The sequence below is a fragment of the Diadema antillarum genome, unplaced genomic scaffold (genome assembly GCF_040938485.1).
Source record: "Diadema antillarum isolate AM-2024a unplaced genomic scaffold, OU_Dant_1.0 seq00001402_RagTag, whole genome shotgun sequence".
NCBI lineage: Eukaryota > Metazoa > Echinodermata > Echinoidea > Diadematoida > Diadematidae > Diadema > Diadema antillarum.
In genome coordinates, this window is record NW_027272157.1 from 275,530 (window position 1) to 300,052 (window position 24,523).

The 24,523-nt window shown below is 40.0% G+C and overlaps 2 protein-coding genes across 2 annotated transcripts; one reads left to right on the top strand and one right to left on the bottom strand.

Moving 5' to 3' along the window:
• Positions 1-1,268: 1,268 nt before the first annotated feature.
• On the bottom strand, positions 1,269-9,079 carry LOC139709069 (NADH dehydrogenase [ubiquinone] 1 beta subcomplex subunit 10-like). Its single transcript, XM_071621034.1, has 4 exons — positions 8,899-9,079; positions 4,652-4,790; positions 3,251-3,390; positions 1,269-2,669 (listed from the first exon to the last, which is right to left on the bottom strand). The coding sequence occupies exons 1-4, from the start codon at positions 8,969-8,971 to the stop codon at positions 2,563-2,565; spliced, it is 459 nt and encodes a 152-aa protein (XP_071477135.1). The 5' UTR covers positions 8,972-9,079; the 3' UTR covers positions 1,269-2,562.
• A 233-nt stretch (positions 9,080-9,312) lies between these two features.
• On the top strand, positions 9,313-21,395 carry LOC139709070 (large ribosomal subunit protein uL3-like). The gene is made up of 9 exons (XM_071621035.1): positions 9,313-9,333; positions 13,777-13,969; positions 14,632-14,800; positions 15,598-15,733; positions 16,809-16,995; positions 17,980-18,242; positions 19,301-19,396; positions 20,211-20,330; positions 21,134-21,395. Exons 1-9 carry the CDS (start codon positions 9,331-9,333, stop codon positions 21,179-21,181), a joined length of 1,215 nt encoding a protein of 404 aa, XP_071477136.1. The 5' UTR covers positions 9,313-9,330; the 3' UTR covers positions 21,182-21,395.
• Positions 21,396-24,523: the final 3,128 nt, after the last annotated feature.

Below are 24,523 nucleotides of genomic sequence, written 5' to 3' on the forward strand. Positions count from 1 at the left end.
TTCTAATGAAAGGGACGCAGTCCTCACGAAATTTAAAAAAATATGTTGTTGTTGGTACCTCAAATGAACTACTTTCATCAAAAACAAGCTTTCAAATCACCAAATAAGCACGTACATTTCGGTTTAAAAAGTGTGACTCTGCAAATGAGCAAGTCTTGGCGGAGAGTCATATGAGTATATGAATATAAGAACGACCCAAGTCCAATTTTTGGCCAAATTCAGTTTGACATGGGAAATTGTAGCTTATGCATGGACTCATCTTGTGTGCAAATGATAAATCCTAATTACCCCCAGAAGTGCCTGAAATGAATGAGTTAAATCTTATATTAATGTAAGAATGAAGGACTTGGGTCATTCTTACATTCATATAATAGTGCCCTCTCTCATCCTTCTCCCATCTCTATAGCAGAATATCATGTATATGAATCAAAGAACGACCCAAGTCCACCACACAAAATGGCCTCTCCACAATTAATGTAAATGTTAATTGTCATAATAATATATGTTCTAATTTGTATCTACGATGTTGCCTTCCCATCACAGTTAAATAGAATATTATTGGACAAATAAAAAAGATATGAAGTTTTTTTTAGTTTACTCGAAATGATCTTCCATGGACTTGGGTCGTTCTTATATTCATATACTCATATGTCATCGATGCACAACTCTTTCCAGCGGTGTTCTGTTCGTCATGCGTACGCTCCCTAGTTATTTATAAATACATGTTTACTATTTATTTTTATATTAATTGTATACATAAATAAGCTTGAAATATTTTGTTTGAAATAATAAAACCACATATTGTCACATTTTATGAAAAAATCAGATATGATCATTTTGAACACTTAAATTGGTTTTCTGAGGCACGGCTGTCAACTTGAGAGTAGGGCATCAATGACGTTGCACCTTTTGGCAAACTCTTACACGATCGCTTGCAGGAATTATTTTTAAAAATCGCTTTCGGAGACAATTTTTGATGTCCACGCGTATAAATTGGTGAAAGGTTATATTTTTTACTCTTTTTAATTATCAGTACAGTGAAAATCTCAGGACTGCTTCCCTTGAATGTTTGCAATGCTCTATCAAAGCTCTCAGGGCCTCTCACTTTAGATATTACGATTTACGTATCTTTGGGAATCTCCTCTGCTAGCATTTCTGAACAACCAAAGAAACATCAACACTAGTGTTTTCATTTGATTTTTTTTTTCTTTTTTATTTCAATATTCAACAAATCTTTCTTGATTTGCATCTTTTAATATACAAACTTCACGTGTGAAGTAGTAAGAGGGCATCACATGGATGACATCATCTCCCTGACATCAAGTCGAAGTGGGAGGATGGGGTCAAGGGAGGTGTACCAGGCAATGTGTCTGTTAGCAAACAGTCTGCATCAGTACATAAGTACTTGCAGATGTTAACGATGATGGGAGAGGAGTCTGCAGCAACAAAGAACAAGTCTTTCATTCAACTGCTGCCAAAATATCACATAGTGGGGATGAAAAATTCTGCTCATCATGCAGGCCTTCAAATTTTTGTTCCATCTGTGATTTCTTCTGTCAGGCTACTGGGCTCATAAAGAATGTATGTGAGGACTTCTTCACCACAAAATATTTGGCCCATACAAAACAGTGTCTCTTGTACAGCTACGCGGCAGATGCTTAACAAAAAATTAAATACAGATGTACTGTATTACAAAGGGATAGGTTCCCCTCTGTTGCAGGTATGATGATTTGAGGAAAATGCGTCATTTGTGTTCCATACAACATTGTGCAATAACCAACATTCTGGATCAAAGACTGCACTCTGTATTTTGTAGAATCAAATGAAGTGAAATCTCAATACACAATAATATAACAGCACAGTGACATAGGATATTATGAGTGATACCATTGCATTATACATAGCTTGTGTACGCAGGTAGTGTCGGCACAGGGCATCACAGCTTTCATCTTTGACAACAGTCACACACAGTTCATATGAAGAGATTGTGTATTGCCATGTGTGAACTTGCAGTCATGATCAGTAAAAGACTGCCATACACCACATTTAATACTTACTGAAAGCAAAATGAGAGGTTTAGTGGAAGTACACACAAGTAGCTCTTATCTGCACATCATGAATGCCTCAGACAGGTGATGGCTGAAGATAGCTGTAGCTCTAACGGCAGAAGAATCACAGATTTCACCACATGTTGCTAGTAAAACATCTACTCTATCACGCACACCTTTTTATATCATGGTAAATAGAAGACCACCTTCAGCCTTCCAATAAAAGAGAAGGAAATCAAGGATATAATCACTTTCATTTGTCACACAGTAATGTACGAATTCTTTGAGCTGAATTGTGACATATGCAGCTTACAAGTTGTCTTCCTCAGCTTTTGCTGGAATATGAGATACTTTGCAAAAAGGCTACTTCTTATATATGACACATAGATTTCAACTCCAGAAAGCAAACAAAGTGATGGTCAGTCTTCCCTGCTTCTAAAACATATTGGCATCACTCATAGAATCCCATGTCACATTCTAATCATAACTCATACTATACATTATCATTTTAATTCTATGCTTCTTTTCCCTGTTGCCTGGCTTTCTTCCTTTCTTCCATCAGTCTTGCCTTCTGCTTCATCATACATCTCACTGCATTTCCTGTGCCGCCAAGATCACCATCTGGAGAGAGAAAAAAAAAACATAAAAATGGACAGCTCATCAAGTTTAAAGCTTAAAATTTAACTGTTAAACATGTTAAACACACATGCACAGTAAAAGCCAAAATACAAGGACCAGTAAAAACAGGAGATCTGCAAGTCTAGCCTTAACCTGAGAAGTGCACTTCACCTTCATAGCACTCTGCATGAAGCAAACTAGTTCAAAAATCTCAGGAGGCAGGAATTGCTGCAGGCAGCTAAGGAAACACCCTCATAATTTGGGGAATTGGGCCCCACCCTCAGGATCCATGGGCTACCACAACCAATTGTATAAACTATAATCCCTCCACCCCAATCAATGATTCCTGGCAAAATTGGGTTAAAAATCCAGCCACCCAGTTTTCCCAAAGAACAGCCAAGAACTAGACATGCAAGATTTTTAAGTTGAGTTCTGAATTTGTCTTGACAAGACTGAAAGCTTCACAAAAATGAGCATAACCCTACATGAAACTCATGCTAACATCAAATGTATTGTCTTGGTTTTAGTTGCATGACATTTTGTTCTGAGGGCCTGCAAAATCCAGGCATGATGGCCGGACTCACATTTTGTGTAGTATCCATGAGCGGCCTCTTCATACTCTGCCAGCTGGGCCCTGCAGGCTTGGTGGGCATTCGGTCCTTCCTCAAACCGGCAATCAGCCAGGGTCTTCTGCAGCAGCTTCAGAATCTCCATATCAACCAACCTGGCCAATGTGAGATACAGTAACAATATTCAAACTGAGATGTGTCTCTATGGATGACTTTAAAGCACATGTTTGTTTGGGTTTTTTTAAGGTAGAAACATAGTCTTGAAACCATGCTTGTTTGTTTTTTGGTGTAAATTTTGCTTTCAAACTGTAGTCATTATTACAAACAAAGTTTTGAAACATGGTTTTGAAAAGCAAGGCTTAAAGGTATTAGCCCACATTTGTAAACCTGCAGCAATTGGTCTCATAGTTAGCATGGAGTTTGGGTATGATTGCAGTAACACCTGTGCAAAATTTCGTTCCAATTAGTCCATTACTTTCATAAAAATAAATGAAAATGCACCGTATGCATGCGTATAACGCTCGCTAACTCCGGTCCACGTACGTACTACATGCATGCGATACATGTGTATTAAGTTACATGTACGTAGCTAGCCCGCGCTCGTAATTCGATTTTGGGTCGGGTTGACCCGGTTTGAAAATTGATTTTAAAACGATGATTTTCTCTCTTTTATTGAATGGTATAGACAAAGAGCAACAGGTGAGGTATGTTACTGTTATAACTTGTACTTGAAGTCATATTGGACCTGTTTTAGGCAGTTTTGATTTTCGTGGGTTTGCAAATGTTTGCAAATACCTTTAAGGGAAATTGTGGTTACCATGGCAATGCTTTCCTTGACAAACACAAAAAACATGTCTTGCACATCTACACCTTAATGTCATTATGTACCCTAAGTTTCATCTCAATTGCTTCAAAACTGCAGGAGTTCACGATGCAAGATTGCAACGGACCGCCCGAACAACCATCCGCCAAACCGACCACACCCTGATTCCTATATAACCCCTTATAAACTTTGTGTATACAGGGGTATGAAAATTAAGAGCATAATTTCGCACATTAGGACATGGCCAGCACATTTTTAAAGTGGGGGGGGGGAGGGGCAGTTTATATTTCTGGTGCCACTTAAAGGTTCTTTCTGCTAACTTTATGAGTTGACAAGCAAAAAAATAAAAAATAAAAAATAAAAGGGTCTTACGAGCACCAAAATCGCTTTGGTACAACTTGCAATAGGCAAAAGCTTAATCACATTTCATTTTGTTCTGGTGCCACTTCCGGCCCGCCCTGTAAGAAAACACAGCTATGCACACACACTATCACACACACAAAACCAAAACATGCACTTCTCCCAGTTCAAGCTGCTGAATGCATGTATTTATTACTTGAAGCGACTTGCTAATAAAATTCATTTGCACGTACCTGTCTCGCTTGTACTGCATGTTGGCTTCATACATGCAGACAAAATCATCCACAGCACAATCTTCAATGGATGTGACCCTGGGAAATCTCTCATGGTAATAGTAGAATTGGTTCCGCTTTTGTTGAGCTTCCACAAAGTCTGCAAATTAAACCAAAAGCAAAGCAAAAAAAAAAAAGTTGACACTGCTGTCCACTTCATTCTAAATAACATGTTTGATTGTTTCCCTATGGACAAAAAGATCTCCTTGACTAGCGCAATGTGAATAGTCCAGACTCTTGTGATTACTATTTCTTTTTTCATTTAAAAAAAAAAGGCAAAACAAAACAACCCACAAATCAGTGGAACTACTCATCTCAGTATAAAGGGCCTTATTCCTTTTGCATTACCTTGTATGCTAGTTTCTTTGAGCTGATAATGCCACACATAAAATGTATAACAAGGCAATACATACACTGTACATGAATGTATATTTTTATGAATGAGGTTACAGACATTTTTGTGAGACGTTGTTTTCGCGAATTGACACCTATTGTAAATGCACTACATGTATCACCCTAGTCCATAGCGATATTTTTGCGCGTTGTTAAATTACGGATCATATACAGTTTTGACCTTGAAATTACTCTAGTTGATACCTTTTGTTATAGAATTATATTCTCACATGTTCCAGCTTCCCTACGATGTCATTACAATGCAACTTTGACCAGAAATAAAATTATAAATGATTGAAATAAACACTGCCAAGTGCGTGCACACAGAATGGATACCAGTTTGAGATTTGCTTCCTAAATTGTCGCATAATGATACTCATCATAGCTTCATGTTTGGGCTATAGATGTAAAGATTTGGTGTCTCGTACTGTATAGGGGCTTTGCCCAGGAAATTCAACATTAAAATTTGATTTAGGTGCCTAACAAATTTAGATACAAACAACAGGTGTAGTTTATATATATCCAGTATACTCAGTATAGCCTCAAACTATGATTTGTATGAATTGTGGACAATGTTGTGGTTGAATTATGGGTGGTTTGCATTATTTCAATTGGTCAAAACTTGTGCTGTGCAATTTGGTTCCTCCAGTAAACAAGAAGAAGTTTAGAGTTGGACATACATGTCTCATTGTCTGGATATTGATGATGTAGAAATCAACCTTTTGCTTGCGCTTGTCTGTCCAAATTGATCTTGTTCAAGTTGTTGATGATTTTTCTTGATTGGGTATTGTAAACCAGTCTGTTTAAGTACAATAATGTATGTAGGGGCGGATCCAGGAATTCCGTAAAGAGGGGGCGCGTTTACAAAACTAAAGGGGGCGCATGAACCCCTCCCATTTTTTCTTTTTATTTCTTTTGTTTCAACAAAAAAATAGGGGGGGGGGCGTGCGCCGGTTGCGGTCCTCCCTGGATCCGCCACTGGTATGTATGTGACTATGACAACAAATGCACTTGAAGGATTTGGATCCTGTGCGCATATACATGCACTGACTAAAAATCAGATCAGCTTAAAGGGATGGTACAGTATTGGTGGAGGCGAGGATTGGGCTTTTAACTTTTGCGAGATAAGTTTACCAAGATTAAGAAACCACTTCTGAAATAGAACAGAGCATACCATTCTAAGACAAATTCAGAGTTTATTTGATGAAAATCAGTTTTGGAATGGCTGAGACATCCAAAATTAGAAAAACAAAGTAAAATAAATCGATCAAAATAAAACGTGGCCTGGGTCCCACCTCTTGATAGGATTAATTTACTCTGCTCTGTTTTAGGTAAATCATCTCTTCACTCAGCCGTTTCAAAACTAATTTTCATCAAATAATTTAAATCAAATGTTGAATTCCTCTTAGAATTTAGACTTAGAGTAATGAGCCCATGATTGGTACAGTCTAGTATTCTTTGACACACTAAAGCTAATAAATACTTCTTAGCCAACGCTAGCCTTGTATGTATGTATAACATGTTTGAAAGATGCAGCCTGTTTACTCTTTAAATAAACAGTAAACAGGGCAGCTAGCAAAGACCAGTAAAGCTTCACAAAAAGTTTTTGATCTTCGTGACCTCTTGCCAAACTAGATTTCTGGCTGGAAATTAGCTGGTGAGATAAGACGCGGTCCTCATTTTGGACCGCTATTTACCAGTTGTTGTGCACTGAATGGTGAATAGTCATCTTTTGTGTAAGTGAAGTTAGTCATGATGTTCAGTCAACAGCAGCCAGATTACAAATGACTAGTGAGCTCATAGAGATATTTACATTAATTATACTGTCAGCCTTACCTCCAGACAGCGCAGTGCCATGATTGGTACAGCTACATGATTCTTATGGGTGATAATATTGATGTGTGCAAATGAATCAAGTTGTATTTACAGCACATACAAATCATGTGTGTGTACCAATCAAGGACGAGGTGTGCCAATTATAGCTATAGCACCAAAGACGGTAACATAAGCTTAATGATAAAAACCATTTTTTTTGCAAAATTCCTTATATGATTTTTATATCTTAAATGCATTTAGAATGTCATTATATTGACACACAATGTTCCAAAAGATACACTCAAGACCATCTATTTTGGAACTATAGCACAAAAAAAAAAAAATGTTTTTGTTGAAGTGTACCAAACTTGGGCATGTTTACTCTTGGTTTAATTATACACAGCCCTGTCGCTGTACACAAGTGTAAGTCGCGACACGGCTGTACCGTGTGGACACTACGTAATCTTATAATTCCGGGCCAAGTCCCCGACAAGCTGGGCGTATTTGCATAGAAATCCCCGGCCAAGTCCCGACCCTAAAGGCCCGGTCACACTGCCCAAAAGTCGCGTAAGTTTGCATGAATCACGCAAGAAATTTGTTTGTGCGTGCTTTTCCGTTGAGAATTTTCGCTGATTTACGCGATGAAAATCACCGATGAAATGCGCAAGAACTACGGAAATATCACATTAAAAAAAATCACTAAACCACGCCCTTTCAGCGCATAGGCACGCAAAGGCCCCAAATAGGGCGAATTCGTGGTTGTGCGCGACGACTGAGGTCCACAGAAAATCACGCATAAGCTGCGCTTTATCACAATGAATTGCGTATGAATCGTGCATGATTCGCACATGAACGTGATAAGCGGCAACATTTTCGAAAACGATCACTGATATTCCGCGCATATTTCGTGCATTTTTCGCGTAAGAAAAGCGTAGTTTTCCACGCATATTCTGCGTAAGAACAACGCAAACTACGAAAAAATTACGTAAAACAGTGCAATACTGCCTAAACTTTTATGCGAAGCCGAGTTTTGAGCTGGAAACCTGGCCTTTGAGGACCTGTCACACTGCCCAAAAGTCGCGTAAACGCATGAATCACATAAGAAATTCAAGCCTTATTTACGCGATACATGCGCGATTTGCGCATTTCATGAGTTTGTCTACAATGTGGATCGACCTTCGTAGTTGTCAGCTGATGTCAGCTGGATCGGCGCTTTACGCAATTCCGGGTTTTGAGGAGCTCAAAACTTGGCTTCGCATAAAAGTTTATGCATTATTGCGCTGTTTAACATAATTTTTGCGTAGTTCTTACGCGAACAATGCGCGAAATGTGCGTGGAATATCAGCGATTGTTCGCGAAAATGTTGCCGCTATCGCGTTCACTAACGACTCTTTACTGACTATTAGCAAACATAAATAATGACGCATGTTTCGCGCTTGTAACACCTACGTATCACTGAAAATCACTGAAAAAAAATATTGGCGTAGGCGCGTTTCGTTCATTAGTGAATGAACGAAAGTCTCCATACTCAGTCGCCACGTCTGCACTCAAGCATTGCCGCGCCGCCGCGCCTGGCGACACTCACGCCAGTAATCGCTCGCATTTCAGCATTCGCATGGGTCGTTTGACATCGCATTTAAATCCATGATTTTAGATATGATGCCTCGAACCGATTTTGCTCAAATTTCGTAACTAGGAAACTTGTGAAGCTTTATGGACATAATCAAGCGAATTGCCGCAGTCCTTTCATTTTCGCGTTAATCTTACTCTTAAAATCAAACAAAATAAAAGGCATTTTATGTGATTTTGCCGTCAATAATGACGATCGTTTACAACGTTTAAACACTAATAGACAGACCGCTGTGCTTCGCACAGCGGTCTGGTCAGGCTAGCGACAGCGTAGAACCCGAGCTACTCGTACACACACAATGGAAAGGGAACATCCAGCTTAGTCCCATATACTGAATACCACGAAAGTTAGCATCTTATCAATCACTTACCTCGTACAAGAGTGACTGGTGCGTCTATAGTGTAATAAAACGCATTTGTGATGAATTCTTCCAACACACCCATTTTGAATTAGACGACAAAGTTCATTAAGGACGGAAGAGAGGATCGAAAGGACAACAAATGAGGCAATCTGTAAACGCTTGTGTTCAGCTGACAGGTCGACCTTTGATGACCATGATTCCAGCTGGCTCGTTCATGATTGGCGAAAAGTCGAATTACATTTGTTTTTCTTATCTGGAAACATAATTATAAAATCAGTGATCAATTAATCTAAAAAGAATAAATATCGGTTATTATATATCAATCGAATATTTTAACAACTAATCATCATTTTTTTACATTTTCTGAGAATGAACGAGCTCAATAGACGATGTGTCAAATTGACTTGCACAGTCTTCCTCTTTTCACGACTACGAGTCACAATGGTACGAATGCCTTCTGACGCACTCATAAAAATCTTGTTATATTTCACCTATGACTTGTCATCCTTGCCCGGGAATCAAATATTATGATCTGATAATGCTAGAAAGACCGAATGTTAAAGTATTTGTAATTTTATTGGAAAACGTATGGATTTAAGTTGATAAAATCCACTCGATGTTGGCCGGTGAAAACCTTAGAGTAGAACACACACGCGTACACGTCTACGGTGGACAGTTAGAGTGGGGCCTTATGGGGCACTTCTAAGTTCCAGCGTGCATTCAGTGACTGTGTAGAGTAAAATATCCCGTTTGCGGCAGTTTAAGCATTGGTAAGGGATTTTCCAACTTGTAAACAAATCAGGCAAATTATTTTCAACCATTTCATAGAGTAACTGCGTCAGTAAGCGGCCGTGCAGCCGTTCGCGGCAGGTACAACATACACGGTAATATACCACAAAAACACAGCACTGCACTGTTACATGCACACTACACATATACTAACACACTAGCAATCAACAAAAACCAACTGATAAAATGGGCACAATCTCTGACGAAAGTGAAATTTTCTCACCGAAATGACAACATATCGCATCCAAAATGAAATTTTCGGTACTTCTTAACATAACAGTTAAGAAACAATGGTCCAAGAAACTGGATTTTTTGTCGTTTTCTCGATGTTCATGGATTTTGAAAACACATCCTCACGTAAAATAGAACTTTCGCGAGCCGATGTGGGCCGCCATTTTTTTCGGAAAGTGGATGTTACCATCGAAAAAAACGGGAAAAACACGAGAAAGACATCAACAACACCGCCAGAATCGCGATCTTGTTTGCGGCCAATGCATGTGCGCACGCTATTTTCACGTGCTTTCGCAATGGGAATTGGCGCTTACGCAATGTTTGCGAGACATGTGAAGGCGTTTCAGCTAAAGATCGCGGAGCACGCGCGTATTGCATAGGGATTGTACATCGTGCCGCAAGCAGAAATACTACGTCGCATATCGCCCTTATCAGCGAAAATTGTGCCGGGTTTTGCCCTGGTAAATCATGAAAACTGCGTTGGTCAATGGTTAATTTCTTTTACGAAAACAATTGCGTTAATGAATAATCTTGTCTATGATATATGAAATGGTTGAAAATAATTTGCCTGATTTGTTTACAAGTTGGAAAAACCCTTAACAATGCTTAAACTGCCGCAAACGGGATATTTTACTCTATATCATAGACAAGATTATTCATTAACGCAATTGTTTTCATAAAAGAAATTTACCATTGGCATTGACCCAACGCAGCTCAGTTTTCATGATTTACCAGGGCAAAACCAGGCCCTAATCGAGCAGTGCGTGCGAATTCAAGTTCCTATCAGGCACCACGGTTCGACAGCGGGTCTTCCGGCACTGTACTGTGTACATGTGTGTGAGATTTCGTGTTTGGATGCATGCAGTGTATGTGAATGTGTCAACGTGCGTGTGCGTGATGAAAGATCTTACAGTACGCCACATGGTTGCTCTAACGCCCTTCTCTGCTGCCTGTGCGGCGCGGCGTCATCGAGCACGAGTTGTGCATTGATTGGCACACAACTGGAACGCAACGATTGGTAAACTTCCGTGCTTCAATCATGATTTTAAATGAATGAATTTTGTGTGATATTTTAAGCAGGGTATCACTAATTAAACCTATTGCGGAGGGCATATGTCAGCTGCGGCCTTGGCGGAATTATTCTGGAAAATAATAATTAAAAGAACACAAAATCTTATCTCGATTCATCAGTCTGTTAGTGTTTATTTCGTCTACACAGTCTACCAGACGCCGTGCGAAGTGTGTATAGCTACCGATTTACGGGCAGCCACTACATGGACACACACACACACACACTAGCGCAAGCCTCGCACGCGTGGCCCGTGGTTGGTTTGCGCGATCAGCTAGCTCCGCAGAAGCGCCGTAAGTGAGGCGGGCTTTTAGTGACCTTATATAACTTGTCAAACGGCGTTCCATACAGCAAGAGAAGCTCGCCAGCTACTCAGTGCGGAATGGTTTATGGGATATCACTTTAGCACACGGCGAATGAGGTACCGATAATATAGGGCCATAAAGTGCACAATTGCCCAATCCCTATGCAATACGCGCGTGCTCCGCGATCTTTAGCTGAACGCCTTCACATGTCTCGCGAACATTGCGTAAGTGCCAATTCCCATTGTGAAAGCACATGAAAATAGCGGGTGCACATGCACATGCGGTGTTGTTGATATCTTTCTTGTGTTTTTCTCAATTTTTTAGATGGTAACATCCACTTTCCGAACAAATATGGTGGCCCACATCGGCTCGTGAAAGTTCTATTTTATGTGAGGATATGTTTTCAAAATCCATGAGCATCGGGAAAACGACAAAAAAATCAAGTTTCTTGGACCATTATTTCTTAATTGAAATTGAAAAGTACCGAAAATTTTATTTTGGATGCGATATGTTGTCATTTAGGTGAGAAAATTTCACTTTCGTCAGAGATTGTGCCCATTTTATCGGTTGGTTTTTGTTGATTGCTAGTGTGTTAGTATATGGGTAGTGTGCGTGTAACAGTGCAATGCTGTGTTTAGCGGTATATTACCGTGTATGTTGTACCTGCCGCGAACGGCTGCACGGCCGCTTACTGACGCAGTTACTCTATACTGTATGTGATACGTGTGAGCAGGTGTGTGCGATGCCTACTTACACACAATAAAAGTAGTATCAAAACACAGATAAATTCATTTAAAAATATTACGAGAATAACATGTACGACCAAAACTACTCCTGTGATTCACAAATTGCTGGAAAATTCCACAAGAAAGGGCGAAATTACAAGGAAAATTAGCCACAGAGGCGTATGGTTGGTTGTCCAACACATAGACACCTTCAACGTTTTTCTACCAATAAAATTTTACAATAGAAATTTGGATTATCTCGCAATTTGCCTGAAATTTTACTCACATGTGGAGAAAATACTCTGGATTCACAAGCGTGCACTGAAAATGCGATCTGAGATACACTTTGTACGTGCTCTAGATCTAGTAGATGGCGGCTTCGAACGCGTGGGGTGTAATTTTTTTCCGCACACAGTTGCCCTGTTAGGCCTGTACATTGAAACCAACAACCCCTGCCCTCTATTGACAATATGTATAAAGCCCATGTAAATTCGATTTTGCTAAATTTAGGTAATTCAGAGCGAATAACGTTACTTGTTTTGCCTCATTTGACTTGGTAGTGTAGCCCAGTGAAGAATTGAACACCATTGTGCATAGTCCCATGCGTACATTTTTGTTGGGTACGCGCAATGCTGTAAATATAGGGTGGTCGGTTTCATTGCACAGTGTTGATGTGTTGGACACCTACTATACTTGGTATCAACATAAAGCTTATGAATGGAAGAAAGCGATTATGTCAGTTTTGAAAGGCATTGTGCTAGAAGTGGTGAGTGGTGGAGCGGCGGGCATTCTCGGTGGGTTCTTAGGCGACATGATCAATGAATTATGCATGCTAGGGATCCACACTTGTGCTGTGTTGACTGAAGCGCTGCTTAAACTGTGTGTACATGGTGTACGGCAGGCAAACCGTAGTGCACTATGATTCGCACTGCCGCCTGACCAAAAAGGGAAAACCTTTCATAGTTAAAAGCGATAGCAAATGGATCATCAACCGATACTGTAGCTTGTCATCGTCTGCTGTGATAGGGATAAACGGCATGGTGTGTGCAGTGTACTGAGCAAGACATAATGTGCGAACCGTAGTGCATAGGCAGCGTAATCACATTAGTGTCAGTATAGTGAGCCATAGCACTATCCGTTGCACATATTTTTGCTTGGATCTGAATTCGGCCTGTCAAATGAAGAGAATCTTGGCCAATATAGGGCTCTAAGGATTGTGCGCTTGCACAATTAATATTGCTTCACATCAAATATAAATGACAGACAATTCTTCATATTTCATTTGCACCCCATGGTTGAGGATAGAATGTTCTACTTCCAGACACTCTAATCTCTACAAATAAATATTATTCTCATATCTTGTTATTAAAAACTCTCCTAAGCTGTCATTCGAACCCTTCTTTGGTTACTCATAATGACATTGCATAAACCTTGCCGGAGGCTTACGAAGTGCATAACATGTTGGTGCAGGCTCACTAATTGCAGTCTGTTAGGTCATTGTTCTGCTGATAATTAACAATTTAATGCATAAACCAACTTTTGGTGTCCTTTAGTAATATACCAGTCAATATGGTTGGTTTGTTAGTTCTTTAATTTGGAAAGCACGCACTATACTTGAACTCATCTACAGCTAGTATTAGTACAGAGAAGTGAGAACGGGCCATTCCTGTAACTTTCTCCTGTTTTTGAATGCTTGAGATGTGTCACAAACATTGGCAGATTGTCATATTTTTGTTTGTTTTCCTTTCTTGCCCTTGGCTTGACGTAGTCGCACAGAAAGTTCTCGGCACCCAGGCACGGCTCCTTGGGCTTTCTGCCCCGAAAGCGCAGCAGGCGCCACCGTGGAAAGGCCAAGGCCTTCCCCAAGGATGACAAGAGCAAGCCTGTCCACCTGACCTGCTTCCTTGGCTACAAGGCAGGCATGACCCATATTGTGCGAGATGTGGACCGACCTGGATCAAGTGAGTATTTTTTTATGCGTTATATTTCCTGCGTGACCAACCACACACACATTTTTTTTTTTTTTTTTTTTTGATTTGAAGTCTCTTGCTACTTGCTTTTGTGGATGCATTGTTGTCTACTGTATTTTTTTTTCCCACTATGCTAAATTACTTGGCACATTGAATTGTGCTTCAGTAAAAACATCTTTGCAGTAGTCAATCAGCTGTGGAGGTAGTGGTTGCTGTGGTAGCTGACACCATTTCAACACAATGAAGATACATTCTTGAGTTGTATGCCTCATGCAAAATGTTTTGTATTTGACTACTGCCTTTGTTCTAGAGAGGGTCTGCTGTATATTCACACATCAGCAAACAGGTTTGTGGGCTTTTGTTAGGGGGTCATAGCTTCAAGGTCAGTATAGTATGTGATGGAATATTACTGTCCTTATTATGCAATCAAAGATGGGCAGACTGAACAGATCAAACTGAATGGATTGCATTGAGCGTGCAGACAGAAGCATGGCTACATATGTGCTGATTTTATGTTTTCAAATTCAGTGTTTGAAAATTTATGTCAATGTGTCCATAATGCAGTGATTGCATAGAATCTGAAGCTTACACCTGGTGCACTGCAGTTCCTTTGATGGAAATTTGACTATTTTCTTGTTACATCGCATTTACAGAGGTGAACAAGAAGGAAGTGGTAGAAGCAGTGAGCATCATCGAGACGCCTCCCATGATCATTGTGGGCTTGGTTGGGTACATTGAGACGCCCGCTGGCCTCCGCGCCCTCAAGACCGTCTGGGCTGAGCATCTCAGCGATGAATGCAAACGTCGATTCTACAAGAACTGGTGAGTAAGGTGGGAGAAGAATTGATGGTTTGTAGATTCATGGACGTTATCATGTGTACAGAAATGAGTACACTGGAGAATGATGTTTTTCTCGTGAATATTATCAAAATGAATCATTTGTAACATTCTGTAACCTGAAGGGACATGGTTCTGTTGGAATGTTTCCCAGTAATATTGTACATATGAATTTTTGACAGTTTTCAATGATTTACCAAGGTAATATTTATTCTTTTATACAGGGTTATTAATGATGAGGATGGAAAACTTTGCAATAAGGGTGCGGGAGGCAATTTGTACATTTCACCTTTTGTTTAGAAGGAATTGAAAATCACAGGCATGAATTATGATGAGATGAACTGTTGAGGTTGTTCAAGAACTCTTTCATGATTTATTTAAGAAGGAAGACATTGATGTAAAGTATAATTCTCTATGAGCCTGGCTCCGCTCTGCTCTCTGTGCAGAAGAGCCTTTTGCATTGTTGTAATAATCTTTTTGCCCCACGATTAGATGTCCTTGAGACCCACCAGCTCCTCTCTTTGCATTAGCATAGATGAGCTGTCACCACTTCTCGGGAGTATCCTCCATGCCCCCCCCCCCCCCCCCCCCTTGTGAGCTCCGCTCTGAGCACCGTGAATGGGCACTGATGAGCCACTATAGGGCCTCCGCTCTTGCCCCTCGTGTGGGCATGATGAGGCCCTCCCATTTGCCCCCATTTTGAGCGTCCCCCTCTCTTTTCTGTCTGTCTTCCCTGTGTGTGTGTGTGTGTGTGTGTGTGTTGTGGATGACTCTTTATACAGGTACCGCTCTAAGAAGAAGGCTTTCACCAAGTCCTCCAAGAAGTGGGCCGACGAGATGGGCAAGAAGGAGATTGAGAAAGACCTTGCCATCATGAAGAAGTATTGCACCGTCATCCGCGTCATTGCACACACTCAAGTAAGCCAAATAGATTTCCCTTTGCAACCCCTCTCCCTCTTATCACCTTTTTGGTAAATGGCATCGACTTCTTAAGAAATTATGCCAAGCGTGTCATGAATTTAGTTTCAACAATGAGATACTGTCATTATGTGTTTTGTGATATGCCGTACAGATAGTAAAAATTCATTCTCCACTGGCATTGTTCAAGTAACAGCATTACTTGCAAGAAAGCAACTCTGTGTGTCAGACATGTTATGTTGAATTGATTTTGGACTGTTTGTGTGGACTTGGATGACGATAAACCATGGGATGTGCTAATGTAGCACTCTGACTCACAGGCTGTTGAAATCCCATGCTGCCTTCCTTCTGACTTTGTCCACTTTCAGTGCCATGCAGTTGCCTTTCTCGTATTACCAAGATATGATCATAAGTTAATGATCAATGAAACTGAACTCTTCATGATCTTTTTTTTTGGGGGGGGGGGGGGAATGAGGATGGGAATGGTCTTTCTTTTACATTATTACTGTTTTGAATTGTACCATATTTTAGGGGAGAAACTTTCTCTAGTAAGCTTCTTTTCTTTTCTCAGGAAATGTTAATGTCAAAAGCACTTGAAAGAGCTCAAACCTATCAAAATATACCTGCATTTGATTGATGATTATGACTAGTTATGTAAGTGAATACCCAGTGTGAAATTATAACAGAAAGATGCTCCCAGGCAAATAAATCTAGGACATATATTTCATTATATTAGAAGTAAGAGTGTAAACCAGAGGGCTGTGATACCAGTACAAACTGGTGTATTGAGCCCATCCCCAAGATGAAATGTTTCCTGCCCAGTTGATTGAATGAAGATGACTGCCAGATTTTAGCCATTTGAGTTAGGATCTGTCTTGATGTCAATTTACACTCGTGATGTGTCATGCATCTTTGGTACAAAAGCCACACCAGTTGTGTCTATGCTACAGATAACTGTTGGTACAGTGTGTGTGAAAATAGGAAAGTTAACACACTGATAAATGAGTTGGGGAGTTACAAAGCTCTTTTTGCGTAGATAGTGTCTCATCAGTTGAAATGTCAATGTTTGTTCCAGATGAAACTGATGAACCAGCGCCAGAAGAAGGCCCATGTGATGGAGATCCAACTGAATGGAGGCAGCATCGCAGACAAGGTTGAGTGGGCTAAGGAGAGGCTGGAGAAGCCCATGCCAGTGTCAGAGGTCTTCGGACAGGACGAGATGATCGACATCATCGGTGTCACCAAGGGACACGGGTTCAAGGGTGAGATTGAAGCTACAGTCATTGTGTGTGACCGAGGCAATATTTCATTATAATGAATAGTGTTATTTTTTTATAAACGAGATTTGTGAGTGCTTGAATTGGTACTGTAAAATGTTATTGATTTCATTATAGTTTACAGTCATGAAGTGTACTTTTGATTTTTGCACTGGGAATCTCTGTAGCCTAGTTATATAACTGTTATAAATGCAATTTACCTGCTACAACAAATATATGCACTTCAAAAGCATAATTAACTCTCCTGCAATTCTATTTCTGCAAAACCAAAGACCAAGGTGAAAAAAAAAAAATTGCACTTGGACCAATTATGCGTACAGTATGTTGTGCACATCATCTAGTATAGTGCATTTGAGGCTTACACTTTAGGTCTTGCACAATTTATCATGGCAATGTTCTCTTACAACCTGGAGTTAACCTGCAAGTTATTGTCTGATGTGGACACATGACGATAAACCATGGGATGTGCTATCGTAGCACTCTGAATTAAAAGTTCTGTTGAAATCCCATGCTGCCTTCCTTCTGATGTCTACATAATGGTGTAAATTCTTCCCTAGCTTGCACCATTAATGAATAGTGTGAAGGGTGCAAGCCCGACTGCCACTGGTGCATGCCATGGAATCTCTCGAATAATCACTGATTCTCAAAATAATGACAGGTCCATGTCACATTCTCCTTCATGTGGTGTTTACAGCAAAGACATACAAGCACAAACAAAAATCTTGGCAGATTTAGAAAAAAAGGGAGGACACGTCTATTCTGTGGCACAGCTTATTTTGAACCCAGCAGATTTTCAAGTAACAAATAGTTTAGCCTTAAATGACTTGTCTTGCTCCTGTGCCAAGTTGTTAGTGAATGGGCATATTTGTAAATTATCAAAGTGAAAACTAGAACATAAATGATTTTATTGCATGAAACTTGGAGAAGAAGTTGTTCTATGCAATAACAATTTGTGTATGCGTATTACAGGTGTGACCTCTCGTTGGGGAACCAAGAAGCTGCCCCGCAAGACCCACAAGGGTCTGCGCAAGGTCGCCTGTATCGGTGCCTGGCATCCGGCCCGCGTCGGCTACGGCGTGGCCCGTGCCGGTCAAAAGGGCTACCACCACCGCACTGAGATCAACAAGAAGGTATACCGCGTTGGCAAGGGCTACCACATGGATGGTGGCAAGCTTGTCAAGAACAACGGTGCCACCGAACACGACATCACAGACAAGAGCATCAACCCCATGGTGAGTGTCTTCTTGACTGCCTTCCCACTGTTCACTTGCCAAAGTAAATATGTAGTTGTCAGCATGCAAGTTATTTGGGATTGCTGAAAGAGCGGTTTGTATTGCATTTGAAATCTAGTTTAGGCAAAATCTTGGATTTTGTGAGTGTGTGAGTGTGGAATAGGAGATAGTATGCATGTGAATGAAGGGGCCCTTGAAAAAAATTACATGCCACATATACAATTCTTCTCCTTAATATGATGGGGTATATACTGCAACCTAAGATCTTGAGAGGTATGGGAAGAATCTGACACTGTTTCCAACCCCCATGCAGACAGTTTTGTGTTTTGTTTTGTTTTGTTTTGAGATAAGTCATAAAAGAAACTGCATTCTTCATATTAGGCACTGAAAGTTTATTGATCTGAATAAACCAGGCTTCAGAACACAGATGACTATTGAGCAAAATTGGACTGATGTATATGTTCCAAGAGGGAGAGCAGACTGCAGTTCTGATTCGGATTCGTTTGTTTAGTGACATGTGATGAGAAACCATGGGATGTGCTAATGTAGCACTCTGAAATTTTCACCTGTTGAAATCCCATGCTGCCTTCCTTCTTAGTATGTCATGTATGAATGAGAATCTGAAGAGGGTTTTCTTTTTAATTTTTTTTTTTTTTTTCATATGAGGATCACAAATTTCTGTTCAAAAAGAAAACTCAAAATGTTGGGCTTGTGTCATGGGGTTGACTTGTTAGCATGATAGATCTCAATCCTAATGTTGTGAAAGCCTTCCTGAAGTTTTTTTTTTGTTTGAGGTTTTTGTTTGTTTGTTTTTGTTTTGTTTTTTACCACCGAAGTGTGTTCTTCATATTTTGTGTATTATGACCAAGAAAAAGGTGATTGGTGCAATACAACAATCTTAAATGTCTAATTCAAAGCTTGACCTCAAAATCCAGTGGGCCAGGCACAGAATATGTCCTTCAAAGAGAGATTGTTATATATACATGTGTGTTGGCCCAGTAATGATAAGAGAATTCTGATGTGTAGTCATGTGTCATCTCTGTGTATTCTCACAACAGGGAGGCTTCCCCCACTATGGTGAGGTGAAAAACGATTTCCTGATGATCAAGGGCTGTGTCGTCGGACCAAAGAAGAGGGTCATCACCCTCCGCAAGGTTAGTGCCTAATGACATTGTAGGACTCTTCAGTAATCATTCCGATGCTTTAGTGGCACAGAATTGTGCAATGTTTTATCTGTCACAGAAGAGTGTGCACAACAATGTTTTGCCAAAAACTATTATTGGCGATATAGCAACATGTGAAGTCCATAGAATACCAACATGTACGCTGATGACAGCACTGTCTGTCATTTTACCATTCATTTTGAATGCCCGATTCCTAAGAGTTGGTGCAAACATCTCTCTGTGAGCAGAAGACAGTTGTAGCCCAAGAACAGAATTTTGTAACACCTCAGTCAGTGTGGCTAGTAAATTTCCAGGTTCCAAACCCGTACTGCAAACTAACTCAAGTTATGGGTCCATTTGACGATACAACTAGCATGTTCGCACAGCTGGTCATACCCTGAGATATCATTTGAGTTGAACGTATGATTGCCACAAATGCATTTGCAAAAAAAAAAAAAAAAAAAAGGAAAAAAAAGAAAAGAGGAAACACAAATTAGTTTGATTATTCTGTGGTTGCATGTTAGCTCAGATGAAGTTGTTCATAGAAATTTGACTAGGATGGTGGAGCAGCAATTTACCTATGCGATTTTGATCACATGGAACATTAATTATTGTGGGCCCAGATCAGAGATATTGCGTTGATGCATGACATGTAGACTAGCAGATGGTGTTCATAAGAGTGATTGCAGAAGATGTGTGTAGTGCAACCTAGTGAACCACAGTGGGAATATTGAAATGAAAACCGCTATTTGTCAGTGGTGGAAGTTTACTGGTGCTATTTTCTGATTGTAATTTCCTTATGCAGTCTCTGCTGGTACATACCAAGCGTGTTGCCCTGGAGAAGATCAACCTGAAGCTCATCGACACCACCTCCAAGTTTGGTCACGGTCGCTTCCAGACCCATGCCGAGAAGAAGGCATTCATGGTGAGTAGAGCGCCATCTTAATGCCCAAGAAGATCTCTATACCTAAGCCACCTATACATGTACCGGTGTTTTATGATGCTTGACATTTTCACTGAACTGCGATGTGACAATCCTCTCTTTGCTTTATGCACACTTCAAATAAAGGTGACTTTGTTGCTTTTCCTAGACCAAGATCCCCCCCCCCCAAAAAAAAAAAGAGAGTAACAACTCTTGCTAGGCATGTTGCATTTCTGACAGTATGAACAACTCATTACATTTCTTCTTTTTTTTTTCGGGAGGGGGGGGGGGGAGGGTGGGGTGGGAAGGAAGAAGGGAAAAAAATTGTCACTGCCACTAATACTGAGCAGAATGTTGTCTTTCTGGTGGTACTGGGAGAAAACATTACATCCCATCCACTCTCAGAAAATTAAAGTCACTTTGTAGACTGCCTCAGTGGTATTCTCTGTTTTTATAACTATCGGTCACATACCAGTAAATGTATTGCTTTGCCAGTGTCCTTTGGCTTCAGGCTTACAGACAGATATCCAGAATGGTTGATGTTTGATGCAAAGAGTGGTCTCCAAGAAGTAGCAGGACAGTGGACCATGTTATGTTATGGCCATAATAGTTATCAAGAGGATGTCTTGCGCCAGATTTCCAACTTTGCCCCCAGTTTAGAGCGCATTATATTGAGACACTATTTTTTCTGCACTTTTTCCATTTGTGGGCTTTTTTTTTTGTTGCTCTATTATATTTTGTTTTAAAGTATGGAAGGATCCCAGATTTCATTTTGATTGTGCTCTCTCTTGTTCTCCCACGTGCAGGGTCCCCTCAAAAAGGATCTGAAGAAGGAAGCATCCGCCTCCAGCTAAATGGATGGCATCCTCATCGCCAAAATCTGGAAGGCCTTGCAATTTTTCAAACAAACATAGTTAACCCATTCTGCAAAAGTCTTATGTCAGAAGTTGCCATGCTGATTCTGAACTTCACCTCAACAACCTGTCGTGTGACACGACGTCTCGTAGTAGACATAACACCTGTCTAGATTACACACAAATTTTCCAGATTGATTAAATGGATGTATGCATAAAACATTCAGTTGGTCTCTCTTTGTATTTTTGTCCGAGATGAAGTAATATTCATGTCTTGCTGTGGAAAGGGTAATGTCCATTGCTGTGGTAAATGTGAATGTGTGTGAAAGTTTTGTCAGGGTTTTGAGCCAGAAAGGCATTGCATTTCATCCAGCTCTATACAGAGTCTGTCTGCCTCTCAACTGGCAAAGTGTTACCAGCATTGCCATGTAAATGTTACTCTGTGTGTGTGTGTGTGTGTGTGTGCGTGCGTGCGTGTGTGTGTGTGTGTGTGTGTGTGTGTGTGTGTGTGTGTGTGTGTGCGTGTGTGTGTGTGTGTGTGTGTGTGTGTGTGTGTGTGTGTGTGTGTGTGTGTGTGTGTGTGTGTGTGTGTGTGTGTGTGTGTATGTATGTTTGTGATGTACAAGTAGTTGAATGACAACGAATATCTGTGTAGTGCCTTTTGGAAATTGGCAGAACAGTACATGTATTACCCCACAAGGAAGAAAACACACAACTGTACACAATTAACAGAAACATCAACACGTCCTTAGGTCACTGCAAATGCAACCATCATTCCCATTAGAATGTTAAAGCCTGGTCCCACTGACATTAAGGAAGATTTGCGTATGAATTGCGCACGAAATTGGTTTATAGTGTATTCACTAAACGTCCACAATATTTGTGAAACAATGCATTTATGAGTCGGCTGACATCTGCACACGTCTGCACTTATCTGCAAAAGCGCATTTTCCAATTGCGAATAATGTACACGTGTATTAAAGAAAAAAAATTGTGTGCATTTCATATGCAAATCTCCTAAACGCCATTTGGACCAGGCCCTTAATTAAGTTTGATAAGTTTTATGTGTACATGTATTTTCTGTTGGTAGTTTAATTGATCTTTAATGCCTTTTGACAGATGTTGGGGGGTATTGCAGTGCTGCTACGAATACAGTGACTTGAGTGTGATACAGTTCATGCATCTAACTTGGGGTTTTGGATTTTGTTTATTTGTTTTGTTTTGTGTTTGCTACAGAATATGATAATGGACAAACATATATTTGTTGTCCCTCAATGCCAGCAACCAACATTTTTGCAATGTCTGTCAGGGCTCTTCCCAGGTATTATTCTGGGGAAAACAGGATGTGGGTCATTAGTGTTGCTGTCTCAATTTTTGCCAAACTTGCCTTTCTTGCTCCCCTCGCAAACTTAACCCACACCCTCGCCCAATGTTCCATTATTCTAAATTTGCAACACTTGGCGGCCTTGCTAGCTCTGTGGTGTAAGTCCTCTGAAGCACAAGCATTGCTGCAGCTGATATACAACAACGTATTGCACTTATTTCATCAAAATGAGCAAAAGCAAATGTTTCTGGTTGTGATGGAGTAGCAGTTTAGATGAGAGACTCCCCTATGTCCCTGATTTCATAATACTGTAGGTAAAATTATTACAAAATTGTAGTAAGAAACATGGAAAGCTGCAAAACATTGAATGTTTAATTAGGGTGCAACTGACGAACATGTACATGCATAGTAAATAATGTACAAGATTTATGATGGGTCAAATTGGCAAAATGTGGCATTCGTCGAGATTGTTATGCAGTTACTCATCGACGTGAAATTTTTTTTTTCTTCTTCTTGAGGGAATTGGGAAATCTCTTGGTCTTCAAATTGATATTCAACGTTCAAAATACCTAAATACTTTGTAATACACTTTATTTATTGTAGTACAATGGTACATGCACTTTCATCCGGAGTTAATGCACCATTCTACCCAATATACACACTCCAAATGCATAATCAGCCTTCGTGCAATCATGTGACCTTCACCCTCGGCCTTGGTGAAATAAAACTGCACTTGACTGGTTATGTATTTGTCGTGCACATAATCTGGTACACAGGGCACTCAAAATCATGTACTATTTGTAACATGCCGGCACATACATACATTCAAACCACTACGTACACATACATAGCGTGGAAGATATACTACCAAATGACAATATTTTCTTATGACTGTCTTGAATAGATTATCAAATTAGATTTTGCTTTGTTTTAGTTACTGGTTACTACACAATAATCTACGGTATCTAGTGTGGACGACCCGGCAACAAAGCAACTTGTTCCTAATTCCTGTCAAAGTGATTTCAGTGCTAATGACAAAATAGTGACTTCGGTAGTATCGAAACTAGAAAGACACGGCCAGGTTCTGAAAGGAACCAGACCAGACCCTTCTATTCCCGAATGGAATAAACCACCACAACAAATTTCATAGTTGGTGATACAGTGTACTTGACTATCGACAGCCATTATTCGTGATTTCATGTTATGACATTTTGTTTTACGTACTGGGTTTATTATTGTCCAAGTCCCATTTGCAAGTCTTCGTGGAATCTATCATAAAAAGAGCAGATCACCCACAAATACCGTTCATTAAATCCACTGGTAATCATATTGATATGAAAGAATATCAGCTACCTAGGAATGATAAAAATCACGTATAGCAAGAGTCAACATACGTCAACTCAACCGATGTGTTATAGTGTATACAAAATATGAAATATGATCATGAAACATATTATATGACTTTTATATTCCTCTGCCCCCATTCATTCATTCATTCATTCATTCATTCATTCATTTTATTTCCACACGGTCTCTTGTTTCAGCCACAAGCTGTTCTTCAACAAGTCCGTGCATCTTAAAAAACAACCAGTTACAACACATGATACAGAAACATAATACACAAAATCATCCTGAAGAGGAAGAAGAAGAAGAAGAAAGAAAGAAAGAAAGAAAGAAAGAAAGGAGGAAAGAAAGAAATCATTAAAACCCCTTCTGTGCCAGTGAGTCAACTGTGCGCAAAGTTCACACACATACCTATGGACAAGTGTGTGGCAGGCAGAGGGTTGAATTAGTCTCCTGAACTATAATTATATACATGTACACTGTACAATCAGGAGAATTTGGGCAAAGATTCGATCTGAACTTAGACTTATATGTTTATAAGTCCCTCTATAAAATGATGGAACACATCACCATCACCATAGACAGAAAGCGACAATGATGAGAAGTTTCTCGTCATCTTAGAATCAAATATCCCCATATCAAATGACATCGAGTATTCCGAGTAACATCTGAAG